Below are 20,415 nucleotides of genomic sequence, written 5' to 3' on the forward strand. Positions count from 1 at the left end.
TGGAGAGTTAGTAATTTCAGACTCCATTATAGCTTTGAGGAAAAAATAAAGATGGAGAGAAGACATTTTAGGCAGGGATACCAGTGAGGAAGCCAACCGCTGCCGTGAACCAGAATGACCAGGAGCGTGACAAAAACGGGCTAAGTCACTATTGTGGAAGCGACCACAGCCACCACTGCTGTCACTGTCACCACCACCACCACCACCACCACCACCACCACCACCACCACCACCACAAGTAAATTAATGTTTTACTGAATCCTTACATACCAGGCACGATACCCTTTACATACTTTATACAATCCTCACCGCAGCCCTACTGTGGTGGTTTCGCATATGAGGACACAGGCTCAGAGAAAAGAAGTAACTTGCCGTGATGGTCTTTTTGCTGTGGCTACAGTCCTTGGGTACTCAGTGAAACACGTATCTAAGTGCTGCTGTGAAGGTATTGTGTAGATGTGATTCAAGTCCATAATCAGTTGGCCTTAATAGGGAGATTATCCGAGATTATCTGGGTGGGACCAATTTAAATCAGTAGAAAGGCCTTAAAAACAGAGTGGAGGCTTCCCTGAGGAAGAAATTCTGCCAAAGGACAGCCACTTCAGCCTGGGCCCGAGAGAGCTAGCCTGCCTTTCCAAAGGGCCTGCCCTGTGATTCCAGTCTTGCCCTGCCTGCCCTAACACTTGCATAAGCCAATACCTTGCAATAAGTCTCTTAATATACAATGAATCTCCTCCTGGTTCTGCCCTAACTGATACACATGCCAAAGATCACACACTTATTAGGTGAAAGAGCTCAGATTCTCTCCAAGCCAAAAGTAGGCCAGTCTTCCCAACTCCCTCCCACAGATGCTCGCTTGCAGACATCAGCACTTCACAGAAATGGCACCACGTCCAAATGTCTAGCAGGCATCCAAGGAAAGGTTAACAGCATAAAAGCTCTGGAGGCCAGTCTGCCTGAGGTCAAACCTTGGTCCTGTTACTTACTATGCAACCTTTACCTTGGGCAATGAACTGAAATCCTGTGTGTCCAGGTCCTCATCTGAAATGTGAAATAAGAACAGTACCTACCTGATAGCTGCTGAGGAGTCCATGAATTATATACCATGTAAAGCATTTTGACACCTAGCACATAGTAAATACTCAGTCAAGGTTCAGGATTATTTACTATTTACCGGAACCAAAGGGTGAGATTGATCCATGCTAAGCCTTGGAAATGGGGCAAAGAGGGATCAGAAACACCCATGATGACTGTCAGGAAACAGGAGTCGTGGGAAAGCAGGATGTAAGCCGAGTGACAGAAGCGCTGAAGAATGCTTCCCTGACGACGACTGTGCTAGAGAAGGCCAACATTTCACAGGCATTACAACCTAATCCAGGGATGGGCGGAAGCAAGAAACAGCAGTTCATCACAATTTCAGCTCCACATCGAAATGGAAAAGGCCCTAACTTGTCCTAGGCCTGATTGAGCCTCATGTGTGAAAAAGAATACAGGGTTTAGCATTTTCAGCATCAGCAGGTTTTCCTGAAAGGCACAAAAATACATTTAGATTTGAATGGTCTACACCCACATCATCGTGACACACGAGAAAATACAATCCTTGCAGGTTATAAGAGAAGACACGCTGTAGGCTAATACCGTAATTAACATTAGACAGGCATGAGGCATGACTGGATATGACAAATTTGACACAGAACCTATAAAATGTACAATGGTTCCTGACATCTATGGTGTCAACAAAATGAGACACATCCAGTATAACTGAGAAAAATAGTCATCAGTGTTCACAAAAATATGTGTGTATCTTTTCACTGAATGGTGATTATTCTAGAAAGAATAAAGACCCTTTAAAAAGATGGGATAGGAGGAGCATTGACACTGCAATAGAAAAATGGCAAAGTTCCACAAACTGAAATATAATACGAGTTCTTAAAAAGTACTGAAACCTGGGTGGCCGGGTGGCTCAGTTGGTTAGAGCTGGTTCTATTCCCACATAGGCCAGTGAACTGCACCCACCGCAACTAGATTGAAGACAATGACTTGAGCTGAGTTGCTACTGAGCTGCCAGTGGGTGTCCAATGGATCAATTGGTTAGAGTGCGTGCTCTTAACAACAAGGTTGCCGGTTCGACTCCTGCATGGGATGGTGGACTGCGCCCCCCACAACTAGACTGAAAATGGCAACTGGACTTGGAGCTGAGCTGCACCCTCCACAACAAAGACTGAAGGACAACAACTTGACTTGGAGCTGATGGGTCCTGGGAAAAACACACTGTTCCCCAATAAAGTTAATTTATATGTATACTGAAACCCAAAGTGACATTTATGACTTTAACACTATCTCAGCATAACATGCCACAGTTATAATAATGATCAGAATCTAAAACTGCTCGCAGACGAATAGCTAATAAAAAATTATTTATAAATCCCTTAAAAAATAATTTGTCCTAGGTGCCTGCTAAAATCTGAGATATGGGGCTGGCCGAGTGGCGCGATGGTTAAGAACTGGCTTGGGACGCCAGAGGGCCCCGGTTCAGATCCCACATATGAGGGCCAGTGACGCTGCCCTCTACAGCTAAGATGCTGAACAACAGCTCAACCTGGAGCTGGGCTGCTGTGAGTCACCGGCGACGGCGTACGCTGCAGTTCCTGTGGCAGTGGGTTGCCATGGGCTACCGTGAGCGGCCAGCAGCTGCAGTGAGCGGCCGTCCAGAAGCCGGCGACTGATGTGCCTCGCCCGGGAAGAGCGCAATGATGGTGCCAACTTGGGCCAGTGAGGCAACGTCCTCCACAACTAGACTGTTCCCCTTCCCCCAATTCCCCAGCACTGTTCCCATCCCCCCAATTCCCCAATAAAAATCTTAAAAAAATAAAATAAAATAAAATAAAATCTGAGATATGACTTTGCATACCCTTCTAAAATCAGACTGTTTTGCGAACACATGCCCCAGGGGCAGCTATAGTTACTGTCTAAAGGAATTGACAAGCCAGAAATGCTAGTTGAACCCAACCTGAAAACTAAAGGAAAGGAGAATTATCCTAAAGAAGCCACTAGCACCAGAGTGCATGGAGAATTGGGTTTGGTCTCCCTTTTCTAGGTCAGTGTTGTTGCCTGGGTGACTCGCTGAAGAAGAGATGGCCTAGCTAGAATGCAATAGTGTCTGTCTCCATGGTAGTGCAAGCACAGCCTACCTCTGGGTACCCCGTAACTCAGCGAGGAAATCCAGTTCTCCAATCAGGACGCTGATAAGAGAAATAAATGTAGGGCTGGAGATCATATGCAATATTTCAATCAAACTTTTCTTTAGATCTTTGACAAAACAATGATCAATCTTTACAATCTTCTATTCATTTAAACATCCACTGATAGCTACTCGGTATAGAGTTCAATTTCAATTGTGTCTATCGTATACTGCTCTATCTTTCAAAGTCTGTATTTCTGTAAAATACCTATGGCTGTGCATATAGGCTCAACAACAATCTATTCTCCCTATATTTTCCTCTCCTAAAAAAATAAAGATAAAGAGGTATTTTGGAGCATATAGAGCTTCTACTTTTAAGTAACTTCTGAGCCAGAGATCCTCTGCACTGCATCTGAATCAAAATAAGGATGTCTTCTGATGTTATCACACATAGGTGTTTCCACGAGTGCTCTTTTCACGGGTTTCCTTTTGGTTTCTAAACCTTCACTAAGTGTTTGTGTTGGAAGTGAAGCTGAGGGTATTTGTCCCATGGAGTTGCATGGGAGGGCCTGAGAGCCCGCCTGGAGCACCTGTCCATATCGTGGGGACACCAGCAATGGGGACGGGAACAACATAGGTCATCATGTTGAACAGACATTGGGAGGCCAGATGCCTGCTTCCCAACAGGCTGTAGCGGGAATAAATGAAATGGTACTTGGGATGCTTGTCAGAAGAAAGAAAATGGAATAGCTATAAAGATATAAGCAGCTACTTTTTCAAGGAAGAAAAGAGGATGAAGGAGAGTACAAAGCGGCCCAGATGGACTTGGAGTGAAAGCTAAGATTTAATAGCCCATCACCTGGCAGGAACCAGGACTTTCCTTCTAATCAGAAATGTGCCACAAGTAGCCTTTTCAAGGCGATGTAAAAGCTCTGTTGCTGACCATGGACTGAAAAGTAGATGCAAGTATGTTTCCTTTCAGAGAGCAGGTAAATCCACTGCCTGTGTCAGCTGTCCTACCACGTTACACATGTGGGAGGGGCGGTCGCCACAATTCCAGTAATGCGACTTCCATGGTCAATTTTTTCCTTTTCCCCTTTACCTATCCAGAGCCAAAAAAAAAAAATACTAACATCAGTTCTTCCAAGCACGTCACTGATGACTTCCCATTTCCATGCTAACCTCTACCCTGAAAGACCTTCTTCGCTATCTATCCATCAATGCTGAAGTTGGCACCGTCTCTGAAAGCCTTCTGTGAGTCTCTCCCCCATGAACTAGGCATAATTTCTCCCAGCGCTGAGCGGGGCGGGGAGCTCCTATCAGCTAACTCCTAGCACTGAGACCATATGTTTTACCAGGTTCTACCTTGTCTTACAAATATTTTCACCGAGTCTAACACATTTTATAAGCAGCTCTTCAATGCTTTTCTTGCTTTATCCATTTCTCTATCTCTGTTCACCTAGTACAGTAGTAAGTACATATTTAATGGATATTTTATGAATGAAACCAGCCCTGTCCACACCTCACACCAACCATCATTCATTTAAAATCAACAGACCTTTATTAGGCACGTAATAGGTGCAAGGAGTTGGAGATTGCAAAGATGAGTAAGATCCAACCCTGCTCTCCGAGGAATGTGCAACCCAAGGGTAGAGCTAAGAAACCTACCTAAATAATTTGTGGCAAGCAGGTACAGGTGTTATATATAAGGGGCACATAAAAAAAATCATAGTGTTTTAGTTAAGAGCTCACTCAAGAGTGCGAGCTCTGACCAACAGCGGTTAGATGCCCAGCCCAAGCTGAACTGCCGCTGCGCTGCCAACAGGTGGCAGGATGGCTCAGCTAAAAAAAAAAAAAATCATAGTGTGGAAATAAGTGGGATAATCATTTCCATGGTGTGGTGACAGGGTAGGGGTAGTTCTGGGAAGGTTTCATAGGAGAAGGGGGAAAATCATTTGTTGAAGATCAGATTTCATAAATAATTTGTAATCATCTCATCTAATTCCCACTTAAGCCTCAAGATCAGATTTCATAAACAATTTGTAATCATCTCATCTAATTCCCACTTAAGCCTCCAAGGTAGATTTTTTTTTTTACCCCCATTTCGTAAATAAGGAAGTTGGGGCTTAGAGAAGTTAAAGAACTTGACCAAGGTAACACAGCTAGGAAATAATCAAATGGGCAATCACACTCCCAGTGGCCCAGTTCCAAAGCTCAGGCTGATGTTCCTACACAGATGCCTCCTCCTCAGCAGATAAAAACAGAGGGACACCAGCCCAGCTTCCGTGACAACAACAGACTTCCACAGACACCAGCAGAGGGAGGGCAGTGGCATTCCAGGAGCAGCCAACAGCCTGAAGATAGGCGAGTTTACGCCACATGGGGAAAAGGAGGCTCCCTAACATAACTGAGGCGAGGACATACAAAGATGAGATGTTTTGAAAGAGAAAGACAGTGGATGAGTGTCCACTTTCCCTGTGATGTGCTTGGAAAGTATGGTAAAGTACATTTCTTATCTACTTAAAAAAAAAAAATGGGGGGCTGGCCGAGTGGCTCAGTTGGTTAAGAGCTTGCTCAAGAGTTTGAGCTCTGAGCAATAGCGGTTCGAATCCAGCCCGAGCTGAGCAGCTGCTGAGCTGCCAACAGGTAGCAGGATGGCTCAGCTAAAAAAAAAAAAAAAAAGAAATATTGCAAGTAAAACATTTTGAATGTATTTGAAATTAACCTTTTATGACAATGATCTTGACCCTCAATTACAAATATCCAATAATGCAAACTGTCAAGTGAAAGACCGATTCTCTCTACATTTCCTTTTCCTTCAGCCTTCTTCATTTTTATCTGTCTGTAATGATGTTATCTGGAGATTTAAACCATAAGATTAAAGACTAAAGAAACTAAATACCAATAATTTACTTAGATAAATGACAATGTCCTCTCATGCCAACTGACACTTAAGTATTTTCAAATGAGAATTTTTATATTCGATAACTGGGCTGATTTAAATATTTTAAGAAGTTTAAAAATATTTTAAGTTTAAAAACTGGGAGTGAGAAAAATGAGGTAGTATAGCCTAAAGTGATATAATATGCATCGCAATGTGTCAGAGACCACTAAATGTGACTTCACCCACGTAAGAGGAGAAAACAGGTTGGAGGACTGCAAGGAGGGCATGTATAGCTAAGTGCTTCATAAGTGATCAGTAAATATCCAAAACCACCCGCTACCACAGAAAACAACTTTCCCCTGTGGTCCCAGATGCACTAAAAGCTTCAATTGTCGGTTTTTCTAATTTCTCACAGCCTCCTGCCCCTGGGAAAGAGACAGGCACTAGGTGAGGTGGGGGGCTACAGAAGGGCTGGGGTTTTTAGGGGAACACCAGTAAGCAGGCTTGCAAAAAACAGGACAGGAAACCACTGCCACCCAGAGCAAGCAGATGTCTCAGGTATACTCGTCTCTTACAGGGCACCTGGCTCCCTGAGTCCCTGATAATGCTGATGACAGTGCAGATGCTGACTAATGACCAGATCCTAGGCAAGTCAGCAAGTCAGCTGCCACTGTGGAAAACTGGAGGTCTTCAACTGAATGGGACAACTGAGATGAGGGCTCCCAGAGTGAAATGTTATTACCGGATTCATAATTTCATAAACATTCTGTAAGGGGAGAGATTTCGAAAGGATGTATCTAATCAATATCAATATTCACAGAATAGAAAGAGACCATGCTTTTTAGAACATCGCCATGAGAAAAAAAGTAAAGTGAAATCACTATAGTTACCTATACTAATATTTTGGCTTTCCCTAGATAGTTTAAACATTCAATCGGTTTTTGTTTTTTCCTGGCGTGGAACTCCCTCCCTTCTCTCCTCACCTCCATCCCTCCTCATCCCTCTTCCTCCACTCCCTCTTTTCCCCAGGGTTCCTTTTCTTCTGCTCTCTCATTTTCCTTCCCTTTTCCATCTCTGTGTCTCTCACCTCTTCCACTTCCATTCTCCCCTGGCTCTTCACCCCCTTCTCCCTTCCCTCTATCTCTCCTCCTCTCTTGGTCCTCCCCCCTGAAACATGTGAAAAGCAATTTTAACCCATTCTGGTTTATGTCGAGTAATGCAATCCAGGCTGAAACTTTGCCTAAGGCTCCAGGCCAGGAACAGTAGCTTATGCAAAGCTGACTGGGACATGACTTTTGATTTCTGAGTCACATAAATGAACTTAAGCCACTCTAGCTGCAGAATTACACCTCAAGAGTTGGGTCTGATAACATCACAGGCGAGAACTTGTGGTGATTAAGAAAAGAGAAGGAGAGAAAGCTGACCCACAAAAGCCTCCACCCAAGACCATCTCTGGCAGCCAGTCTGGGAGATGTGCTGCTCTCCCTCTCCCCACAACTGCAATCTCCCCAACTCCAGAGTTTCTGGAACCATTTACCAGGAGGATGCCTAGTCACTTGTCAGCTTGCTGAATTTTGCTGTTGACCATAAGCCTGTTTAAGAAAGGAAGAAGGCAGGCAATTATGTTAGGCACCAGCTAATTTTCGGTGGTTATCTTCAAAGCCAGGAGAGTAACCAAACTATGGGAGGTTTTCCAGTTTTAGATTTTTATTATATCACAAGGGCCTTAATGCCTTGAAAAAAGGAATCTGCAGGGATTTTGTGTAAGGTAACATGGCTCTGGATTCTGATACAGAAAACTGTTTTGTTTTTCCCTCCAGGGATGGGGGAACTTGTAACAATATTTTTTTCACCCTTTTTCAATAAAGGGTGTCTGGAAGTAAGCACATTGCTCATGAGCACCACCCAGTGAGACAGGAAAGAAAGGAAAGCAGCGTGGGCAGGAGCCACACATTGTAGGTGCAGTTTTGACACTTTCTACCTGTGTAACTGTGGGCCAGCCTCTTCCATCTGTGAAATGGAGATAATGCCAATCTACATCACAGGGCTGCTGTGAGACTAAGTAAGGTATCCCTTATGAAATGCCTGGTACATAATAATAGGACCTCAATAAATGCTGCCCTCCCAGGCTCTACTGAAACTTGATACTCTTACCTAAGAAGGATTAATTTTGGCCATTCCCAAGTTCATATTTGTTATTCAACTACAAAATAGCCATCAACTACTTGTCCAAAAACTTGTCCTAAGTCCGTAAGACTTACCTTGTAAAAGCTGCCTTTTTTATTAGTAGGTGCATTTTCACGGTTTTTTTTTTTTCAATAAAGCCTAAGTATGATTTCAATTTGGCTAATTTTAACTTGTGTGGAATCACACTTTCTTAATGGATTAGATAAGATTTATTAATTTCACAAAGCAAATTGGAGCTGTAAATATATATCAGGCTAACTATATTAAGCTAATGTTTATGGAACACTTAACTATTTCCCAAGTATTAGACTAAGCACTTTATATATGTTTACATGCATTTATATCTCATTTAATCAAAAGAATACTATAAGATAGATGCTGTAATTATCCCCATGTTACAAATGAAGAAAGCTAAGGGTAAATAACCTGGTGACAAGTAAAGGGCTGAGCTAAGTAACGGCCTAGAGCAGACAGGGCGCACCAGCTTAACACTATACATACTCAGAACAGTGCTTACATCTTTATATCGTCCAGAAATACTTGAACTATTCAAACGACAGAATTTTGGCAATCTCTCTATGATCCAAATTCCCAAATTAGATTTTCAAAAGCACCTTTTTATCGCTGTATTTCAGAGAAGAATCTAAACTAATTACCACATCCCGAAAGGAAAGTGGAAATTTTATCAACTGCGTCCCTGAACAACTTCTCTCTCTGCCAGTCTCCCGCTAATTATTTCCGCCTCCCATTTGTCTTAAATAACAGATATATAGTATGATCATCCCATAACTGTGAGCAGTCCCAAGAAAGAGACCGGACAATGCTGCCAGTGAATACTCGAGAGAGGAAAAAGACGTGGCAGCGTTTCCAAACTGAAGTCACAAAAACTCCGCAAAAGTAGAAAAACAAACCAAACCAACTCCACCGGTGGCTTTCCTAAAGCTGTAGGGGTAAAAGACGCGAGCCGCCTCTCGCTTGGGCAGGGCTGTCGCTTTCTAGCGTGAGGAATACGATGAGCCAGCGTCACGCGCTCACCTGCCCGGCTGCCCACCTGCCCGGCCCGAGGCGGGGCCGGTTTTGAAGCGGGGCATGGAAGGATTTCCAGTTCAGAGTGGATGGGCTCGCAGAACCCGAGCCTCTTCCATGGCTAATGACAACTGGTTTCTACAAAAGATGAAATCGAACAAGCCCACGCAGCAGTCCCTGCAGGCTGCGATGTGGGCCCTTGGTGGTCGGCGGAAGGCGGCGGCTCGCCATCACCTGGTGGATGGTCCCTCGCCAGCTCACCTTCGTCACAACGTCCAGCCCGGGGCAAAGAAACCGGGCTGCAGGCTGCTGGCAGGCCGAAAGCCGGCGGCGATCGTCCGCGTCACTCCCCGCCCCCCGCCCCCGGGGAGGGCGCGCGGGGCGCTGCGCCGCACCTGTGCCTCCAGGAACGACCTTGGCTCCGAAGCCAATCCAAGGCGATGCCGGGCCGGAGGAGAGCCCCCAGCAAGGCGCGCCCACCTGGCGACGCCGCACCGGCGGCTCGCTCCCCAGCCCGGCCACCGGCGCCCCCTAAGCGTCCGGCCCCGAGCCCCCACCTGGGGACGCCCGCCCGCAACCTCACCTCTCACCGCAGTCTCCTCTTCCGCCGCCATCGCGGGAGCCAACAGGCCGGCTCCGCAGCCCCAGGTCTGGCAGCATCGAAAGGTGCGGGCCCGCCCAGCGCTGGCCCAGGCGGCGACCCCGGAGCGGGGGCGCGTGCACACGCGGGGCCGCGTCAGGTGCCGTGGCTGCCGCCACCGCAGCCCCCGGACACGCAGCCAGCGTCCACTCGCCGCCCGCCGGCCGCGGCCGCAGAGCATGCGGACTGGGGCTCGCCCGCCAGCCAGTCTGGGCGCCGCGGGGCGGGGGCGGGAGAAAGAGGCCCGGCGCGGGGCGGAGTCACAGTGCGCACCGCACCGCCCACCCCGCGGCGGGAGGCAAAGTGCGGCAAGGCTGGCGAGGTAGCACCTTGAGCCTTTCTGGAAACCGGCCCATTTAAAACAGGTTCCAGGATCACTTTAAGAGGCATGGTCTGAGTGTTCCAAAGGTTGGCGTTCTTCCTCTTCTGGCAAAGGTAAAGGATGAATGGAGATCGTTGCATGGGAAGGTGGGTTGCGGAGGCGGGAGGCCCCGGTGTGGGGTGCAGGGGAGATGTCCCCTTCTCTTCTGCCTAAGGAAGAAGGGCTTCGCTGCAGAGACGAAGGTTTAATTACAGAGGAGGAAGCCGTTTGAGATCCTGCAACGGTTGGGTAAATGCAGAAGCAAAATCCTTTGGGTATCCCTTGACAGCCCTCCATCCTATGCGGAATACCGTTTCGCTGCCCGCCCACCAGTCCTTGGTTACAGTTTTTCTGGTAGACGTACTGGAGGAAAGGAAGCGCAGAAGAAACACTTAAACCTTTGCTTCGACCAGCCTGAATCTATTAATTATCCTACCAGGACTCTTCATTATAGCATCTTAACTAGCTGCTTACGTGTGCTGAGGGCTCCTTAGGGCCGAACCTGCGCAAAGGAGTTGGAAGCGTGCACCCAGGCAGAAAAGCAGGCTTGACCGGACTCTTGCAGTCTTAAGTGGGGGACCGGGACTTTATGCTGATGAAGGTGGAAGGAGATGCGAAGAACTTGTGCTGCCCTCAATAAAACACACCAAGACACATCCTAATTAAAACCATTTTTGAAACATCTCCACACTAGCTTTAACGTGGTACTCTACCCCCATACCCAACTTCTGCTGGCAGCTCAGAAAGAAAAATTCCAGAGAGCCTAGTAGATAGTCTTAAAATCTGGCCTAGAGTTCCCAGATAGTCTTAAAATCTGGCCTAGGGTTCCCTGCACGTGTTCAAACCCTAGCTTTCCAGGCAAGTGTACACTGTTTTGAGATGGTTTTTCCAAGGGTGGGTTTGGGAGTGAGGGGATGCTCTTAGACCTGAGCATGTGTTAAATGCCAACTTAATGGTGAAGCAGAATTGTTAGGACCCTGGTTAAAATGTACAGCACAGACTATATACATTGTCTTGCTTAGAAAGCATTTTCCCCTTCTCATCTCCATGTGAGCCTCACAACTACTTTTTGAGAGGTGGTTGAACACCTATAGTTCTTTGTGCTATCGGTAGGCACAACAGAGGTTCTGAGATGTGAGTAGTTTGGCCAGGGTCACTCAGTAGATGGTAGAAACCAGACAGTAAAAGTCAGATCTCCTTCATAGTTCATACCGTGGTGTCCAATAACCTTGCGCATGAATCACTGCAGTTCTCATTTCTTAGAAATGATTCACTTCCACCAAAAGCCAGAAAGCCAGAGAGAAGGAATCCAGAACTTAATGTGATAGCAGGAAGTATTATTATGCGCAGAAAGAGACCCACCAGAGTCAGGAGGCAAAACACTCTCATAGTGTTATTGCTGAAGTTTAAATCCTACTTGGTGCTTTTTCCTTATGCTCTGGAGCTTTATTTTCTAAGATATGATTTATAAAAAGACAAAAAACAGTTCTATTATACCTCATAGGATAGGACAGAGATAGAGAGCCACACAGTATCTTGACAGATGGATCTCTCATTTCCAACCAGTTGTTTTCTCACCTTTTCTCCTTGGGCAAAATGTAACAAATGTGATTTGAAACATAAGGGGAACACATGAACAGTTCTTTCTGGTCAATGTGGTTTCCTTGCCAAAAGCCCAGGAACAGCTTTGCTCTTTAGGAATTATCGCCAATCCTAGAGTTAATTGAATGTGTTCGTTAATTTTGTTTCACTGCCAACTACTCAGGCAACAACAGTCCTGGAATTAGGAACCACTGCCTCACACACTACAAACTCTTACACTTGTAAGCCTCCTGCTGGGATTGTAATAATGTAATTAGTTTGGGGGTTTATTGGCCACTTAGATATTTTTAGTTGGTCCAGGACAAAAAACAAAAACAACCCACCTGCTTCAGAGTGTAGGTAAGTTGAAAGAAGATACTATGTTATTTCCAATGATGCATAAATATAAATAACTACCCATTAATCAGTTCCTAAGTGTTGGGGGAATGTAACTAAATCATTAATATTTAAACTACCCTTCTTCCCTGCTCCCTTCACCCCCCACCCAGCATTCTATGGAGAGTGAATACTGGGGAGGATTCATGGATTTGCCGAGCAGGTTGATGAGGGAGATTAGTCAGGAGAATGGAGGCCAAACGTGTTGAGAGGGATCAGCTTGGCCTATGAAGAAGAGAAGCAGAGAAGGTAATTGCAGGAGGGTATACCGTATTTGCCAGCGTATAAGACGATTTTTTGGCCCTGAAAAATATGCCTCCAAGTGGGGGGTCGTCTTATACGCCAGGTACACTTCAGATAGACTGCCCATAGTGCTTGCCCCGTGCCATAGTGGCCTCCCGATGCCCGCCCACTTCATTCCACATACCGTTCAGGCATCAGCAGCGCTGCTGGGTGTATGCTCGGCTGTTATGCGATTTTACCACACTCGCAAAATCGCACACAGCCGACCATACACCCAGTATGGTAGCGCAAAATCGCTTTTAAGGGGAAACTGTCACGCCAGCAAACTTGCTAGGGACTTGCCCGGCACTTGCTCTCTCCCTCTATTTGTTATCTTACTTCTATCATTGACAGTCCCTCTAGGTTGTGGGCTGCTTGCCTATGTTCCTGAGAAGCATCTACGGTACCAGTCTATAGAGTGTGTTTTCTTTAGTGAATTACCGGTATGTTTACCGGTAATAAACTTGCACTGTTTTATGTATATGTTTGATTACATACAGCCTTGTGACAGTTTTCCTGCATGTCATAAGCATTTGAATATAAATTAAAATGTTGAAATCAAATCTGATATTGTTTTACCTTTTATTTGGTGTGTGGAAGGTGTGCGGAAGAGGGGGTAGTCTTATACGGCGAGTATATAACAAACTCTGTATTTTGAGTGGAAATGTTAGGGGGTCATCTTATACGCCCAGTCGTCTTATATGCCGGCAAATACGGTAATCATGAGAGGTAAGGTTTTGGGGGCAGCTGCCATAGGGAGTGGAAATTTAAGAAAAACCTTTAAAGGGTATTTGGGGAGTTTCATTGTGTAATGCAAACTCACATTACTTTTCTGGAAAATAAACTTTAGCAAAAGCTACATTCCTTTTCAATGCTTTTAGAACTGATTCATGTTTTTAATTAAAAGTGAAAACATTTTTAGATTGGACTTCAATGGAAAGTAGGGCCACCCACAGAATATATTAATTCATTTGTTCACAAATACTTCCAGAGCGCCTGCAATGTGCCAGCGCTTCCTGTAAGCACTGATTTTTGTACTCCACTTACTGTGCGTCCCTTACTTCATGTAGATGTTTTTCATGACAATCACTGAAGCAGGATTATTTCGTTTTGGGAAAGTCCAACCTCTCTCCTTTTCCCTTAGCTCGGCAGTTCCCAAAGTTGCCTATGCATGACAATGTGTACTTTCAGCCGAACCCCCACGATTCTCTGATTTAGTAGGTCTGGGGTGAGACACACTAAATCTTTATTTCAAATAAGCTCCCTCGTTGATTTTGAAACAGTTGCTCGGAGTTCTTTAGGAAATATTGCTGCAAAGTGTCAAAATGAATTTTCTGAAGCCCAGGTTGTTGTAGCGGGTAAGTTGTGTATGTGCCTGAGTATTTTTACAAGTCAGAGGACAGAAGTAGCAATAAAATTTTGAGAAATAACAGAGGGAGGAACAAAACTTAGGACAAGAATGAGGAAATAGTTGTGCAGACATCTCTTTATACATGGAGTTATTGCTTATTTTCCCCTTAGAGATTGTTGGTGTGTGTGTGTGTGTGTGTGTGTGTGTGTATATAAGTGTCAAAAGCTGAACCAATTTGTACTTTTGCAGGTTTTGAACGCTCTTTGAGCAAGTATGGTGGCCCAGGTCCGCCTCAGTCCCCTAAGTATTGTATAGAATTGTACAGAGGGTTCTGCAGGTTTGGCTCCTGATTATCTTACCCACAAGGACAAGAAAGCAAAGGACAGTTTCTCTTTCCTGTGGGTTTCTCCCTTTGGAAGACTTAAAAGTCATCCTATGTTTGAGGGTTTGATAAAAAATGCTTTAATATGAACAGTAAAGGGATTCAGAGATAACTTGGTGGTAATTAGCACAAACTCACCTGAGAATGTTTTGAGTTCTGTTAGGGAAAGCCCATCTTTTCCAGTGAGACAAAGCAGTTGACTCAAATTAGGCTACCCTGTCCCTGTCTAAATCCTGGGGGAGGAAAGGAGTCAATGAGGGTCCCTATTACCAGTTTATCAGCCTTGGGGGGAGATGGACCCATGAAGAAATGCATAGGAGCTGGGAGGGATGGCAAAAGTACTAAAAAGACCAAGCCCTGGTCACTGGGCCATATTTCCATCTGTTTGTATGATGTCCAGAGACCCACCCCTACTCCTGGTTCTGGACAGACAAGGAACCCGGGACCCCATAGCTGAGCCATGGCCTAGCGCAGTGGCACTCAGTCCTCCCGTCTTGGAGGGGTCGGGAATGACGTTAGTGGACCAGCCTTCAGTTAATACATAGATAATGGCAGACCAGCAACAAAATCCTGATGCAGTGGCTTCGGTTAAGAACCATTGCTACAAACCTGTGTAGCATCTTTTTGGTTATCTTGGAGCTAGTTAAAAGAACTCCAATTTGATCCTGGTATTAGGTGGCCATGTACTTTGTACAAGCCTTACCCAAGTACCAGCAATGTGAACCCTGATTAGTTTTAGGTCCATCTCCAGGCCAGGTACTGTTGTAGGGATGGATGGATGACAGAATCATGGCAAATAAAATCTTGGGGTTACCTTGCTTGTAATGCTTTTGGAAAAAGATTTTCCCTGCTGTTAAAAAAGGAGGAAGCAGGGACAGCTGAGTGGCGCGATGGTTAAGAGCTGGCTTGGGATGCCAGAGGGCCCCGGTTCGGACCCCACATATGAAGGCCAGTGACGCTGCCCTCCACAGCTAAGATGCTGAACAACAGCTCAGCTTGGAGCTGGGCTGCTGTGAGTCACGGTGACGGCGTAGGCTGCAGCCCCTGCTGCAGTGGGTTGCCATGGGCTACTATGTGTAGCCAGCAGCCAGTGTGAGCGGCCAGCAGCCACAGTGAGCGGCCCGTCCAGAAGCCGGCGACTGATCTGCCTCACCCGGGAAGAGCGCAATGATGGTGCCAACTTGGGCCAGTGAAGCAACGTCCTCCACAACTAGACTGAAGAACAAAAGGACAGCAACTTGTCTGTTCCCCTTCCCTCAATTCCCCAGCACTGTTCCCATCCCCCCAATTCCCCAATAAAAAATCTTAAAAAAAAAAAAGAGGAAGCACAGGTAGTTCTCTTTTTAGGAATTAAATGCTGTGTGCGGGTCTGATGCTTCGAGTCCCTGGAGCCATCTAGCCTCTGAGAAAACAAGACCTAGGACAAAGCCAACTCTGAGGACAACAAAGTAGAAAATGGAAAGAACCTGTGTCCTTGAGGGTTTTGAGATGCTAAATTGACTACCCTGGAAGCTTCCTATCTCATCTTAGTGTTACATGGAGAAATTAATTCTCCTTATTGTTGAAGCTATTTTTACTTGCGTCTTCTGACATTTGCAGTCAAAAAGGACCCAAAGTGAAAAGTGTCACTAGCTCCCCATGTATTTTCCTGAGGTTTAGAAGCATATGAGGTAATATGTCAATGACGCATGCTCTAAGATTTGGGGGAATGGAAGGAGCACTGGATTTGGGTTTGGGAACCATTTATTACCTGGGTTTGGGTAAGTCATGCTTAGCCTCATGTTCACCATCTGTAAAATGATGATAATTACATTTATATCACAGTGTAGTAGTAAAAACCAAAATGAATAATGTAAGCGAAGGATTTTGTATACAAACATAAGCTCTTTTTTATCACAAGATGCTTTCAAAAGAAGATGAATTTAGAGTCTCCAAGTTTGCTCCAATGTCCAAATTTTGACATGCAGTGTTTTCACTGTTTTGTCTTCGCTATGGCATTACTGAAATGATGTAAGTCAGGGAACAGCTGGGAGCACAGGTAGGATGGGCAGGATTCTGATTGGTTCCTTCTGAACTCGGCAGAAAGAGCTTCATAAATGATGATGGTGTCTTTCACAGGACAGGACGTACTGGTACATGTGTACCTGGGTCTATGGGTTTCCATGCTATTTTGAGCCCTTTTCAATTTAATGTTGAGGCATTTTCAATTTCAATTCTGCTTGCTAATTGCTTTTGGCCAAGTGGTAGTTGTATATAAACCTGTACAACTATCTTGATTGTTTAAATGTAACACAATTGAAACTTCAAATATTGACTTTGTTCTTGATGTGATCATTAAATGCAGAAGTTGAATACATTAAAAAAAAACTTTGTTGAGTTTTATGTAACACCTATCTCAAAACTTGAAAATGAAACCAAAAAACCTCACCAACAGAATTATTATAAACATAGTTTTTATTTTTTTCTTACCTTCAATGAAAAAGGCCTCAAGCCACCAAAACATTTTTTTTGAAACTCAGTAACTGAACACAGAACTCAAGAGCCTGATGATTATTTTTCTAGACAACTGCTGAATAATTTATATTGTTTTTTAAAAAATAACTATTATTTTACTTCATTCCTTAAAGTAGCAAGATCCCCTCACATTTTTTCATAAAAATCTAAAATATCTCTAATAGTCCCAAGTGTGTTATATTTACATTTGTTCTAAGTGTTTATTTCATTAAAATTTTTCAGAAATAAGTGCACTTCTAAAGAGAAAATAAAATTTAAAGACAAGAGGAAATAATCATGGTTGTAGCAAAACAGTTATTTTGAATGTTCTGAATCTTAGCAAGTCAAAGAGAGAATGTGTTTAGTAGCCAGGGGCCTCTCTATTGATTAATTTCAATTCATTCATTTGTAGATCATCAAAAGATGGACAGCTGTTTCTCCCACCAGTAGATACTGATTGCTTGATTGTCTAAAGGTTTTCTACAATAAAACACCAAAAATAAATGTACTTTAAAAATATTTTAAATTTTACAGATTTACACAGATATACAGGTGTTTAAAAAACAGAAAAAGTATGTTTATAGAAATAAATGAAACCCTATCTTCAGCCTCAACTACCAAAGTTCTGAATAGACCACATTTGAATATTTCCCATTCAACTAGCAGCTTATTAAATCAGCTACAGATTCCATTCAGAAAATGGTGATTTATAACAAATTTCTTATATTCAGATAGCACTGCGCTTCAATAAATTTAAAGATTTAAAGCTATGTTAATAAGAAAAGCATAAAAGAAAAATAACGTAACTTGCTTTAATACAAAGGTTTTTTTAATAAAAAAGTCAAAGTCTACATTAAATCAGGAAATCAATAAATCTGAATTATACAAGGTTTCTATATACTTAGAAAAACCAAAAACACACACTTTATAATAAAACTCTTTAATTCAAAATAGAGCCTAATTTAAAGAAAATGTCATTATGCCCAGTTGATTAGATAAGGTTTTTTCATTTAAATTAAATTTCAGGTTCACCTGATTTATGGGAAATGTACAATAGAGAAAGTTCGATCTCAAAGGTACTTCGCAAATTATCTAGCTAACTTGCATCAGGAATCAAATTCTTAGCTTCCAAAGGGCAGACACAGTCTTTAATTGCTTTTAGATAGGCACTTAAGAAATGCTTTTGATGAGGAGGAAACCCCTAAGATTGTGAATCACTCTTTTAACTCCAGGGAAAAATGAGACTCTGAACACAGTAAACTTTTAGAATTGCCTTTTCACTGCCGAGAAATCAGAACTATTTCCAAGTCCTTCCTGTTAACAAGAATGAGGGTGAAGGAAAGTAAAATGCTCTATTCTTATTCAATTAAAAAGTCAACTTAGATAATTCAGTTCATTTATCTATCTCTATCTCTCTCTCTCTGTCAAATTAATGATATTTTTCTGTACTGCAATAGTTACCATGTTAGAACTAAAGAATGTTGCAATTTCCTCACATCTTTTCCATTCACTACCACACTAGCAACACAGTCCTTTAAGGAAAGGGGAGGTGATAAGCTGGGGTGAGAAAAATCTTACAAAACTGAGCAGAAGTTAAAGATTTTTTAAAATTAGAGGCAGCTATAATTGGGAAATCCAGAGTTAGTAAAATTGAGATAACCCCAGAATTTTAATAGTTCTCTCTCCTAGATACTCTGCCACATGATCCAAACACAAAAAAATGGGGATAGCTACTGAATGAACACCAAACAAATACTAGGAAAAAAAGAATGAAAGGTAAGAAAAAGGGAGGGAGGGAGGAAGGAAGGAGATCGAGAGAATAGGGGAGGGGGTAATAGGGGAGGGGGTAGCAGGGAGGAGAATCCAGGGCGGCCTTATTGAAACACACTGTGGAACTACCTGGCAGCAACATTTATAAAATCTTTTGTAGGTTTGCATAATGATCCTATGCGATTCTTCCCCATTAAGAGGACTATTTCTAGAAATAAATCATTTTAGATTTTCATCATATATCATTTGTAATGGTTATAGTTGTATCTTTAAAAAATTCCATTAACAGTTAAGACAAACATTAGGCCATTCTTTCATAAAATATTATTCCTCAACTAGTACTTATGAAACCAACAACGCAGAGATTCATTTTAGAACTAAAACGCTGAGCTAGAAAAGATTATTTAATTCTTAGGCAAATACCCAAAAAATTTGATGCTGACATCGTCTCCCCCATCCTCTAATCACAACCCCTCTGGCCTGCATTTACCTTCTTAATTCCATTTACAGTAACCACAGTGATGTAGCTAAACATGAACACTGCTGTCCTTCAATAAGCTGACCTCTAGCACAGATCTGTCATGTCTGAGGACAGCATTCCCGCAGGAAAGGAAAATTCCACTCACTTGTGAACATCCACTCTGTTCAGGATCTTTGGTACATTTGGAGTATAAGAAAGTAATGGCACAATAATACAAGTACTATCAAAGGAAAATTTTTCATAAAAAATAAAATAAAAGTTAACCAGCCATGATATGTAACAACTTTCTAGAAAACCAAAGTAAATAGCTCTCTTTGTACTCTACAAGTCCATTTACACGATCAGAAGTCTGACATTTAAAAAAATAGTTTAATAAAAATACACTAGTTCTACAAGCAGCCTTCGTGGTCATTTCTTATATTCAACTCACCATAATCAAATTAAAATAATGTCATGTCCTCTTGTTAAAAAAGAAGTCCTGTTGTCACAAGAAAAGCAACTTTACATTTTATATAATACAGTACATCTCCCCTATGAGTATACAGACTACGCATATAAAGGTCACCAGTATTTCTGAATGCAAAGTAAATATATTAGTGGAGTGCTTGAGTGAAGGCGTTAAACTTCCTCCTTATTATAAACGTGTCACTCCCTACTGTGGAGTTAATGTTATAACATGATGATCAATTCTATTTTTTAAATAACCAGTGTATTTCTTTTTAAATTTCTTAAAACCATTATAGAAATTGTCTTCATATATTTTTTATAGATGTCCAAACCAATAGGGTAAGTGTTCTTAACACCAACTATGGAAGATGGCTTTTATTGATTATCTAGACCCATAAGATTTGCAGTAAATCAGCAATACTGCAGTATTACCTACAGGTTAGCCTATGTTGCTTTAAATGATATGTGTTTCTCCTGAATTGATTAGAGGTGTTACAGTACAAAGCCACAGCACACACAGGCAGAATGGACCTTAATACGCATGTAGGCAGTGCAGTTAGAAAGGGATGTACGTTTCTTTTATTCCAGTACCTTCATATAATAAAGTTAACAAAAATAATAAAACATTAAAAAAAAAAAGCCAGCTGGCACTGCCAACCAATTCCTATAGTAGTCTTAGAAATCCTAGTCCTGTAGAATTTCCTCTTGTAGTCATAAGCACCACCGTCTTCGGGAGTATTTCAGTGTATTATTACCTACGCCAAGCAAGCCTGGTGATGCAGCTACCTGAGTTCTCTTGGTTGTGGGCGAATGTGGTCTTCATTCATAATTTCCCAGCTTTCATGTATGTGGGGATAGAGCCACGCTGAGTCAACCCTTCAAACCTTTTATAGGTATAATTGAGAAAAACCCAGTCTTTGGATTTATAGTCCGGTTCTGTAGTGTTTGGCACT

At 43.0% G+C, this 20,415-nt stretch overlaps 2 protein-coding genes and 1 long non-coding RNA gene across 6 annotated transcripts in view; 1 reads left to right on the forward strand and 2 right to left on the reverse strand.

Moving 5' to 3' along the window:
* Nucleotides 1–10,110, reverse strand: part of BMAL2 (basic helix-loop-helix ARNT like 2) — a 77,657-nt gene extending 67,547 nt beyond the window's left edge. For both annotated transcript variants that reach the window (XM_019668059.1, XM_019668058.1), the window contains exon 1: nt 9,862–10,110. In XM_019668059.1, coding sequence (XP_019523604.1) covers nt 9,862–10,099 — 238 coding nt within the window. In that variant the 5' untranslated portion in view covers nt 10,100–10,110. The remainder of the gene's footprint in view (nt 1–9,861) is intronic.
* Nucleotides 10,111–10,235: 125 nt separating this feature from the next.
* Nucleotides 10,236–20,415, forward strand: part of LOC109396315 (uncharacterized) — a 68,042-nt gene continuing 57,862 nt past the window's right edge. Inside the window, exon 1 of the long non-coding RNA XR_002126829.1 lies at nt 10,236–10,353. This is a non-coding gene — a long non-coding RNA (uncharacterized LOC109396315). The remainder of the gene's footprint in view (nt 10,354–20,415) is intronic.
* STK38L (serine/threonine kinase 38 like) overlaps nt 16,708–20,415 on the reverse strand; it is an 82,795-nt gene continuing 79,087 nt past the window's right edge. For all 3 annotated transcript variants that reach the window (XM_019668037.1, XM_019668038.1, XM_019668039.1), the window contains one exon: nt 16,708–20,413. In XM_019668037.1, coding sequence (XP_019523582.1) covers nt 20,286–20,413 — 128 coding nt within the window. In that variant the 3' untranslated portion in view covers nt 16,708–20,285. The remainder of the gene's footprint in view (nt 20,414–20,415) is intronic.

The sequence above is a fragment of the Hipposideros armiger genome, unplaced genomic scaffold, assembly GCF_001890085.2.
Source record: "Hipposideros armiger isolate ML-2016 unplaced genomic scaffold, ASM189008v1 scaffold_513, whole genome shotgun sequence".
Taxonomy (NCBI): Eukaryota; Metazoa; Chordata; class Mammalia; order Chiroptera; family Hipposideridae; genus Hipposideros; species Hipposideros armiger.